We start from the raw sequence: 11,137 nt of genomic DNA on the forward strand, positions 1-11,137 counted from the left end.
GGCAAAGAATGTTCTTCTTTCTGTATCTAACACCAATGCTGGTTTTTAAGCACTTATGGCACTCTGAACCATGGAAGTGATTTGAAGAAGAGAGAGCTAGAGAAGGGAGAAGGAATCACAGCATAATTTGTGTCTGCCTTCTCAGTCAGAGCTGAGCACCACTGGCTTGGAGCTGAGGAAATTAATGGGAAATAAGTGAAGCAACCCATCACAAGATCTTCCAACCATCATTTCATGTTTAGGTGGAGTTTGAGTGACTTTAGGCATTAGCATATGTAGGGTGTGAAAAGTAATACATATTTTCAAGTTAATGAAACAAAGTTCAGTTTTGGATTACCACCTGGATCATTCCTTTGGCTTAGTTCCCATTAGCTGCATTGATTTCAACAAAGCAAGACTGCAGCATTTTCGTATCACTCTGTCCCTTGTTGCATGTCTCCTTTAGATGTTACACCAAGCTCCCTGTGTTCCCTCAGTGCTATGAATGTGTGCACACAGTTTGTCCCTGGTGAGTTACAGCCAACACATGCACTCCTTGCTGAACTTTGTTTTTCAGTATTCTCCCCACAATATCCACTACAGTCACTCAAACAACACAAACTCAATATGAATTTGAAACATCAATCAGGTGTATGTTGAGTGGAGTACCAAGCATGTGTCTGTTGAGTGGAACATCAGGCTTGTGTTTATTGCATGGAACATCAAGCATGTGTGGAACATCAAGTGTGTGTATATTGCATGAAACATCAGGTGTAAATAGGAATTGCAAGGAAGTTAATAATTTCATCATATTCCAATTTTTTACATACAGTACCATTATTAAAGCAAAACATATTAAGGAGATAGATATATATGTATGTATGTATGTATGTATGCATATATGTAGCAGTAGCTGACCATCCAAAAAGGATCCCACCATTGATGTTCTCTGTCTTTCTTCACTCATTCAAACACATGATGTATTTCTTCCACATCATGATGGACAGTAATCAAAGCTTTGTCCGTTTTCTTGAACTTGCTTCAACAGCAGCTTTCTTATCAAGGTGAGATTCATTACAACATGAGTATCAAGTGATAAGATGTAAAAGGAGTTTAGTAATTAAAATCACATCCCATAATTTCAATGATGTTACAGACCCAAACATTAGAATGATTTCTTAGATCCACAGCAATGTTATCTATAAATACAAAATCACAAGGGGTTGTCATACAAGTGCATCCTTTTCCAATATATACAAATATGGTTTGAGAGGGTTTCATTGGGACGTATTTCAAAATGATAAACCGTTTTTTCAGTATCAGGACAAATGTCTTGGGCTTTGATGGCGTTACATTCACAAATAAATCCTTCTTGTCCCCTCATAGCACATGCATTAACATCAGTGGTTTGCCATTTATTTCCAATATGTTGGGCCCATGCTCTGTGTTCCAGGGGATAGACAGCTCCATTATGATTTAATCCTGAACCAATGGTATGGTTTGGCTCATCGTCTATACTGACACAGGTACTACAATGTGCACTGTGCCCAGCATTTACAGGGAGGAGAAGGGGAGCTTGCCCTGCCAGCCCCATCTGCTCCCAGCAGGAGCACTGCACAAGGTGGGCATTGGGGAACAGCTCCAGAACAATGAGCTGCCTGGAGCAGTCTCTCCCCACACCCTCCAGCTGAGGGAGCTCCTGAGGGGCCGAGGGAGCCCCTGGGGGAGCCGCGGGGCCCTAACATCAGCTTACTGCTGCTGGACAGCTTCCACATATCGTGTGGTAGATGAGGACCTGTCTCATGAGTCAAGTACAAAGGGTAATAGCGAATGGGGTAACATCAGACTGGTGACCTGTCACTAGTGGGGTTCCACAGGGCTCCATCTTAGGCCCTGTGCTCTTCAGCATCTTAATAAATGACTTGGACAGAGGACTGGAAGGGATACTAAGTTTGCAGATGACACAAAACTGGGAGGAGCTGTTGACTCCCTCAAAGGCAGGGAGGCCCTGCAGAGTGACCTGGACAAATTAGAGAACTGGACAATCAGCAACCATATGAACTCCAGCAAGGAGAAGTGCCGGATTCTGCCACCATCTGCTATGGGGCAACACTGGATGTTTGTACAGATGAGGGAATGAGATGCTGGAAAGTAGTGCCATGGAAAGGGACCTGGGGGTCCTGGTCGATGGCAAGTTGAATCTGAGTCAGCAGTGCCCTGGCAGCCAGGAGGGCCAACCGTGTCCTGGGGGGCATCAGGCAAAGCATCACCAACCAGTCGAGGGAGGGGATTGTCCTGCTCTGCTCTGCACTGGGGCGGCCTCACCTTGAATATTGTGTGCAGTTTTGGGCACCGCAGTATAAGAAAAATAAGAAATATTAAGCTATTAGAGAGTGTCCAAAGGAGGTCAATGAAGATGGTGGTCTTTATTGCAGTGATTGAGGTCACGTGGTCTGTTCAGCCTGGAGAAGAGGAGACTGAGAGGAGACTTCATTGCAGTCTACAACTTCCTCCTGAGGGGAAGTGCAGGGGAAGGCACTGATCTCTTCTCTCTGATGACCAGTGACAGAACCTGGGGGAATGGTCTGAAATTGTGTCAGGGGACGTTAAGTTTGGATATCAGAAAAAGGTTCTTCACCCAGAGGTTGATTGGGAACAGGCTCCCCAAGGAAGTGGTCACAGCACTAAGCCTGACAGAGTTCAAGAGTTTGGATGATACCCTCAGGCATAGGGTGTGACTTTTGGGGATGGTCCTGTGCAGGGCCAGGAGTTGGACTCAAGGATCCTTGTATGTCCCTTCCAACTCAGCACATTCTGTGATTCTGTAATTCTGTGAAAAGCCCCCCAGCCGTACCTCTCCCACAGGGGCTCTGAAGATTAAAAATGGCAAAGATCAAGTCAAGGCTTCTGCTGATAGCACTGTCCTGCTGCTAAACATACATAACAATACCCTACAAAGGTAGTTCAGGGACTTGTCCAAGAGCACAGACAAATGTTGTGTGAGAGAAAAAATAATAAATCTTACTGCACTCAGGCCTTGCTCCCCCTTTAACCTTTCTTATGATTCTGCTCTGGTTGTTTAAATTAACAGCACTTAGTAGAGATTGTACTTTTAATGAGGACTCCCTATGGAAATTGGAGAAAGAGATTCTTTTTGAAAAAAACTATAAAAGAACATTGCATAAAGAGAATATCATTACTGACACAATGCCTAGAAGCTTCAAATAAAACAGTAAAGAATGTAATTACCTGTTGTTCCTTGTGTCCAACAGAAATGCCATTATGAAAAAAAATATAGGGAACATAGGATAAACTACAAGGAATAATCCATCTCTGGCAAGTGAATGATTTCTTTGTAGTTTCAGCCTGTAACTTATGGTTCAGTATTGTTTCAAAAAAGACAAAGGTATGAAATGTTGGCCATTATCTCCTGCAATAATGAGATATCCCCCAAAAGATGCATGGGAGTGTTTATAGCACATACACAGTACCTTAGGGAAAGTGCAGTCTTGCATCACCCTTACTGCTATGGATTTTGCATTATAGAGGCATCTCAGTGATTCTGCCAGATAATGGAGGCTTATGGCTTCTCTGAATAGATTATTAGATTTATTTTTTTTCTACTTGAAATTTTCCAACCTTCCAAAGCAATAAAAATGGTGGACTGACAGCATCAGTCAGTTAGGAGAACTAACTGGTTGTCATGATGGGTTTTTTTCCACAGCTCACACTGCATGTTTTTACGAGGCGGAAAGGAAGGCAAGAGCTGTTATGAAATGGAAGCTCTTGAAAAAGTCCTAGTCATCACTTTTGTAGAGGAATTTTCCTTCTCATTGCATAACTAACAAATAGCAATGAAAACACAGCCATATTCAGTCCTATAGTACTTCTATTACTCAGATTTAATATTTTACTTAAGAACCATCAGTTATGATATCATTACCATAGTATCATAATTTGTTAGTCATTCTACATTTTGTAACAATAACAAGAAATTCTCAGCTTGGCTTATGTACAGTGAGACTTCTTGAGATGGATAAATTTTACCTCAGGTATGATAGTTTATGTCTGGAAGTAACATCAGAGGTAAGTAGTGTCTGTGGTAGCTGATAGCTCTGAACTGTTTGTTAGGTATAACCCTACTTCCGAAAGGAGAAAATCGTGAGTTTGTGGAGACAAACATGTGAATAAGAAGTATTTTTTCTGGGATTTTTGTTGAAGAAAAATATGAATTAAGTAAGTCCTGTTATGGATCTGTAACTATTGTCTTCTGATGGCAGTCTCACTTTTGTTTGGGTAAGCTATTTTTTGAAGCTCTTGCCCTACATCTTAGAAAAAATAAATTCTATGCAGTAGGACCATAATGCTGTTGGGATGGTGATCTCTGACTTGGAAACTTCTCTAAAGAAATAGAAAAGAGAAAAGACTACAAAATAATTTATCAGACATAAATTTAATGAGATATTCAATATTAAAAACCAGAGGGTATTTTATAGAGATTAAAACCAGATATGAATATAAAAATATAGAAAAATACACACACATAGGTGTGTGGGCGAGTAGGTGGGTGGCCAAAGAGGCCAAATAGGATTGTTAAAGCAAGTCATGGATTCTTAGTTGTTGAAGCGCTTGAATAGTTTGTATAATTTCTTTCTCTCCTCTCCTGGAATGTGATTCCTAGGAATGTTTTATAGTCACCACCTTGATAGGCACAGACAGCACAACAGGATTCCACTGCAGGAACCCATGCAGAAGGGTTATAGGCCTAATGGTAAATCCAATGGAAAATTCTGCTTACAGAGTCCCCAAAAAACTCCAACCATTTAGCATTTCAACAGTTCATCCTGCCAGAATATCAATGCTCAAAATAGATTCTTTAATGGGGGAATTAGCACTGTCATGACAAATGGGGCAGTATTTCCTGTGTTAAAGTAACCTTGGCTTGGAGGGTGGGGGTGGGATTTCCCCCCAAGCCACAGATCTATGATGTAGCTTCTTTATTAGTTATATCACTATGCAATACAGTAATTTCAGCCCCTGTATCCACCAGAGCTAAGACAGTAAAGTTCCCCCCGATTGCCACTTTATAGTTAAAGCAACATAGAGGCATCAGTTCCCCTTACATTAAGAGACTACAGTGGCAGCAAAACTGTCATTTCTCCTGTTTTGGCATTTGCCAGGCAGTGCCTTGAGGTAAGGTGGCAGTGGGGTGGAAGGGGAATAATTTCTTTATATAGGTACTAACTTGGTGATGGTGAAATATTTCTAATGTTGCAATTCCCTCTATTTCTGATTGTGGGACACCAGTTTGTTTCCCTGTCACCCCTAAGGTAGCTCTTTTCTGGTTTTGCAAGCTTATTTTCATCCATCACCTGCACAGCTGGTTCCAAAACTACACCCCCCATGTTTCTCAAGGTATTTGCTAGGGCACCTATGCCTACCAGTAGCACTCATGACTTCTGGTACAATCAAGTGTTTAAGTGAAACAGGTCTTGCCCTTCTCAAAAGATGCATTTTTATACTTGTCATTACTGTTGCTCCATCCAGACTAGATCCTGTAATCAACACATGAGCCAACCCCATCTGACGCAGTAAACTAATACCTTCTTTCATTGTACACCAATTTCTGAGGGATGACAGTAGTTTGGCAGTATCTGCATATGCTGTTAAAATTGCTGCACACAGCCATTGGTACGCAGGAGGCACAGCAATATCCTGCCCACCAGGACCCCTGATATTTCATAACTGAGCATCTGTTGTATCTGATCATCACTGGCTATAGGGCATAATAGATCTTTTTCACCCATTAAGAAGTGGATGGGTGCAGCACCATCATCCCAAGCTCTCAAAATCCATACCAGCATTCTTTCCCCACTCCTTTGCCGATAGAGCTCTGAAAATTCCCTTAACTCTTTTGGGCTATAAGTGTATGTGATCTGTACCCCTCCATCTGACACATTCCACTGCCTCTCCACCTGTATGAGGAGTTGCACTTGTACCACTTCCAAATCTGTTAAATCTGTCTCAAACTCAGAGTCCGAAGACTCACTCCAGATATTTCCATCCCATTCCTTGTGATCCTATGAAGATTTCATAGTGAGAGCAGGAACCTTTCTTTTCCCATATTTATGCCTTCATTTGTTAGCAATACATGCCTCCAGCCATTCTACAGTGCATTACGGCTCATAGCACCCCTCTGCTGAGTAGTAGTTATTTCTTGTGCCATCAACTCTCCATCCTGGAAAGTCCTGACTTCCAACTCTCTCATTTTGCTCTGCAATGCCATAGGTTCACAGCTGAGAACTCTAAGATGGGTAGCTATTAGCCATCACTCTGCATGCACACACCATCCTCTTCCTTCTTTCCCTCCCCTTATACACTGAGCATGATGTCATAGGGTCTGGAATATCCCTTTAGTCAGTTTGGGTTACCTGTCCCAACTGTGTCTCCTCCCAACCTCCCGTGCACCCTCAGCCTCCTCACCACCATGGCAGTATGAAAAGCAGAAAAGGCCTTGGCTCTGTGTAAGCAGTGCTCAGCAATAACAAAACCATCTCTATATTGCCCGTGTTCAGCACAAATCCAAAACACAGTCCCCCTACCAGCCACTGTGGAGAGAATTAACTCTACCCTGCCAAAACCAGCACATCATCATGAATGAATGAGAGCTATTTCATTTTAGCCCATGTTTCCCCAGTGCTGAAAGGGGTTTCCTATTCTGTCTTTGAGCACAATTAAATTAGACAAGAGTTAAAAAAGAGAGAACTGAAAAGACATGAAAGAACATGAGTAAACAATGGAGTTGTTTGCATTGGTTTTCTCTAAGAGGGAGAGAATTGATGTACCAGATAAAAGGAAAAAAAAAAGAAAATAACCTTAAAATGAACTGCCTAAATCAAATCAAACCAAACCAAACCAAATATCCCCAACGTTTTTGCTTATATACAGAGCAAACTTGATACAAAATCCATGAGGTGCACCAAAAATTTTGTATCAAGTTTGCTCTGCACATAAGTCCAAAGATGTGCAATTTGAAGCTGGAGAAGGAGGCATCAAACTACCCTCCCCAGTGCTTTCACAGCCTAGCCAGTGCTGCCTCCCTGTCTGCACCATGACCTCTGCTGCTGAGTTGCTTTGGACTGCCTTCCCCATTCTCTTGCAGATCAACCAGATCAGTAGACTTTGGATACAGGAGATTTCCGCATTTGGGTCTGGTAGAGCTGAATCAGGTGGACACTCACACTCATCCAGCCTGATGGATGTGACTGCTTCTTTTACCATCTCTGTGTGTCGATGCATGTGTGCATTCCAAGGAGCCAACACACACCAACACGCACACAGAGATTTACACAGTTGCTACAAACCAGGTTGACATCAACAGAGCAATGGCTTTACTAGCACCCAGGTATCCATAACCACCATATGAACATGAACATGAACACAGTCCAGTCCTTTTCTGTTTTTCCAGGTGATCCAGATTGGATGTTTTCTAGTGAAACGTAAACACACCTTCGATCCCGAGATTCATAAGCACTGTTTACAGATTCCTCAAATAACAGTATAGAAATTAATTTAAATACATCCCTGTACTATTTGTGGCTGGGTATCAAGCTCTGTACCCAGTCCTTGGTGCAAAGCTTGGGTCTTTCTAGAATCATGTCTTCTGGGTCATGATAGAGTCCAGTTTCAAGTTCCCTGCTGCACTGTACAGACTCAAACAGAGGGATCCCACTGGTAGGCAGCCTAAAACACTTTACACTTCCAACTGCTGTTCCCAAGATATGTAAGCCCCCCACTGCTCTGTGACCTGTGTTCCCTTCTTCCACTGCACCCTTGCCTTCCTCTCTGACCAAGCACAGTTTCAATCCTTTGGAGTGATTCCTTCCCATTGTGCCTGATGTGTCTGCCACAGCCTCATTTTGCAAGTACCCTCTGTGAAAGTCCTTGCCTTGCATGGGATACTGAATAGGGCTGAAAACATGGTTAACTGTGAAACTAGGAAACTTTATTTCCACAGCTAAGTTAACTTCAGGATTTGCATGCATGCAGAGGAGGAGCATGGGCAGGACAGAGCAGGCCTTTGGCACTGAAGCTGCCTTTGGATCAGCAGGCACTGCCCCAGAAGGAAATGGTCATGGTCCACTGCAGCCTGCACTGGATCCTGTTCATCCTGCTTCTCTAGCCAGTTTTCTCCTTAGGGCCTGTAGGAACTCGTGCAGCTGAGTAAAAAATTCCATCACCTGCTGCAGTGGGAGTGGGAAGGAGCTAAACCAGCCCGATGGTGTTGGTGTTGGTATTGGTGTTGGTATTGGTGTTGGCTTCTGAGAGGGGTTTGAGGCAGTCACAAAATGACTCCATGCCCTTTTATCTGATTGCGGGTCTATCTGGGCCAGGATCCAGTCGTAGAAATACTGAGTGGAGGTGTAGACTCCAGGCTGGTTTGCTCTTGCACAGCCTTTTCCCCAGCTGGCCAAGCCAATGAGCCAGAAGTAGGCAGCATCGTCATCTTTGCACACCAGGGGACCACCGCTGTCACCCTGCAGTGGAGCAGAGACAGTTAAGTTGGTGTCAGGTGGCTGCTGGCAGCACTAGGGCTGTCTCCTTCTCTCTCATAGCCCCTGCCAGAGCTGTATTCCTGGCAGAGAAAGGCTCTGCTCAGGTGCTGGAGCCTATAGAACTTTGGCTGGGAGCAGGTTGTGGGCTCTCTCTCATCTCTGCACAGGGATCCTGGATTTACAGAGGATGGACATTCCAGGGTTAGCATCTGGATGTCTGGGCTGCCAAGAGCTCTAGACGGGCTTTCTGGGCAGAGTACCAGCCTTGGGGCACTGGGCAAGGGCCTGCAGATGGGGAAGGGGAGGGAAGCCCTATCAGCGGTGGGGACGTGGGGCTGGGGCAGTGACTGGCCAGGCAAAGCAGATGCTGGGCTGTGTCTGAGCAGTGGTGATGGGGCTGTCCATGCTGCTGGGGGCTGAGTGGCTCCTACCTGGCAGGTGTCCATGGTGCCCTGTGGGTAACCAGCACACAAGTTGTGGGTATGGATGGCCCCCGTGTACCACCAGCTGCTGTTACAGAGCTGGACATCGATGAGGTGGACCTTGGACTCCTGCAGGACATCACTTGGTCTTTGATCTATGAGCACAGACAGGAATGAGCACCCAGCAGCACCCAGTTCCCTTCACTTCCTTATCTGGGGGTGAAGCCCTTCCCTAGGGCTTCCCTAGGGTTCCCTAAGGGGGACACCATGTTGTCATGCTGTCCCCCTTCTGTCTGGCTTGGGAGAGTGGGCCATCTCTCTGGACCATCTCTCCAGAGGCATGCATCCTGCAGCCTGATTCTGGCTTTGGCCTCTGTAGCTGGGAACTGAAACCCATCTCCCTGGTGTTCCAAGCTTGCCCTCAGGGCACATGTCATTTTTGGGAACCCACCTCTTGCAGTGGTGGAACCCCAGCCAGCAATGTAGCACGTTTTCAGCTCTGACACTCTCAGTGTGGCGTCAGGCACACAGCCCAGCTGTATGTAGTGGCTGCATGGGACTGGCTGGTCCAATTCCAGCAAGGCAATATCATTCCTCTCCTCACCAGGAGTATAGTGTTCATGAACCTGTAGCTGTTTAATCTGGCGCAATTTCACCTCAGGGCCCAGTTGAGTCAACCGGGTGGCCCCGATCACCACACGCCACATGCTGATGTTCCTGGGAGGCAGATGGAGAAAGGGATGAGAGAGAGCATAGCCACGTGCTGCAACAGCCCAGCAGTTCCCTGCCTTCTGCTTCCCAAGACAGGAGAGCAAAGCAGTGCTACAGAGGGTGTGACTGCTCTAGCATGCCATAGGCTCTGGCAGTGTTGAGCTGGAGGCTGCTAGGAAGCAGTAGCAGGAGTGCAGCCTTCTCCCTGAGCAGTGTCTCAGCTGGGCTCTACAATGCCCAGACACTGGGTATACTGCAAGGAAATGGGATAGGAGTAGCATGTAGTGCTGCCAACTGGGTACCTGCTAGTTTTGTGGGGATATCCCTGTTCCCTGGTCCTCCTTACTTGGTGTTGATGAAGCAGTGGGCGGCTGTGAGGACCCACTGTGTGCTGATGAGGGACCCTGCACAGATATGCCCTGTGCCTGGTTTCTGGGTATCCTGGATGCTGACAATGCCAGGCCAGGCCCCTGGCTGGACACCTGTGCCACCCCCGACACTCAGTGTGCTGTCATCAGAAGCCGTGGGGCCATAGTCATAAGTCATGGGGCCGTAGGAAGCAGCCATGGGCCAGAGCCCGCAGGTCCCTCTGTAAGAAGAAAGTCATTGTTGTTGTGCTCAATTCCTTGCTGCTGCTCAGGCTGAAGGTCATCTGACTTTCCTCCCCACATGGCATTGTTTGCATGGCCAGCAGGGCACGTGTCTATCTGCCCATTTCTGTTTGAGTCCTGCAGACAAGTTGTGCCAGCAATCTGGGCGCTGTCAAGGAACTGAAGCTCCCACATGAGGTTCAGAAAGCTGTGATATGGCTACAGGGGACAGGAAAAACCCAGTAAGGGTTGCCCAAGCTCCCCTCCCAGAGCCTGAGGCCCCTTACCTGCAGGTGTCCCATGTGCCAAGCATGGGCTTGCACATAGCCAGCAGGACAAGGAGGCACAGCAAATTCATTGCTGCCAGTGGCACGCCTCAGCTGCAAGGAACGAGGGCTCATTGCCTCCAGTGCAGCCACCAGCATAGTGCCTGCAGGCCCTAGGGCTGATGTCACAGAGTGGCTGATTTGGTGTTCTAGGCACAGAGGCCTCGAGGGACTGGGTAGGAGGAGGGGGAATAGAGTCATAGAATCATAGACTGGTTTGGCTTGGAAGGACCTGTAAAGATTGTCTAGTTCTAACCTCCTTGCCACAGGCAGGAACATCTTCCACTAGAGCAGGATGCCATCCAAGACCATCCAACCTGGCCTTGAACACTTTCAGGGATGGGGCAGCCACAGCTTCTCTGGACAGTCTGTGCCAGTGCCTCACCACCCATGGGACTTCCAAGCAAAAGGGAGACAGAAGGTAGGATTGGAGAGATTCCCAGTGAATGCTCTGCTGTCAGGATGCGGGTATGCAGCCCCAAGGCAGGCAGCAGCATGTGCTGTAACAGCTTGTGGGAAAACACCCCGTGTGCCATCATAGCCTCTTTGGGAAG

The 11,137-nt window shown here is 46.1% G+C and overlaps 1 protein-coding gene across 1 annotated transcript; it reads right to left on the reverse strand.

Moving 5' to 3' along the window:
• Positions 1-7,999: 7,999 nt before the first annotated feature.
• LOC127471495 (acrosin-like) lies at positions 8,000-10,702 on the reverse strand. Its single transcript, XM_051788443.1, has 5 exons — positions 10,545-10,702; positions 10,014-10,256; positions 9,408-9,673; positions 8,966-9,111; positions 8,000-8,516 (listed from the first exon to the last, which is right to left on the reverse strand). Exons 1-5 carry the CDS (start codon positions 10,613-10,615, stop codon positions 8,145-8,147), a joined length of 1,098 nt encoding a protein of 365 aa, XP_051644403.1. The 5' UTR covers positions 10,616-10,702; the 3' UTR covers positions 8,000-8,144.
• Positions 10,703-11,137: the final 435 nt, after the last annotated feature.

This window comes from Manacus candei, unplaced genomic scaffold (genome assembly GCF_025592945.1).
Source record: "Manacus candei isolate 608988 ecotype Guabito, Panama unplaced genomic scaffold, ASM2559294v1 h1tg000024l, whole genome shotgun sequence".
In the NCBI taxonomy this organism is placed as follows: domain Eukaryota; kingdom Metazoa; phylum Chordata; class Aves; order Passeriformes; family Pipridae; genus Manacus; species Manacus candei.

Bases quoted from the DNA above. Each gene is read 5' to 3' on its own strand.
- LOC127471495 (XM_051788443.1), bottom strand. From the start codon at position 10,615: ATGAATTTGCTGTGCCTCCTTGTCCTGCTGGCTATGTGCAAGCCCATG. The intron at 10,257-10,544 runs GTAAGGGGCCTC...TTCTTCTTACAG, and splicing joins GGCACATGGGACACCTGCAG to AGGGACCTGCGGGCTCTGGC. The intron at 8,517-8,965 runs GTAGGAGCCACT...GCTCCACTGCAG, and splicing joins GCACCATGGACACCTGCCAG to GGTGACAGCGGTGGTCCCCT.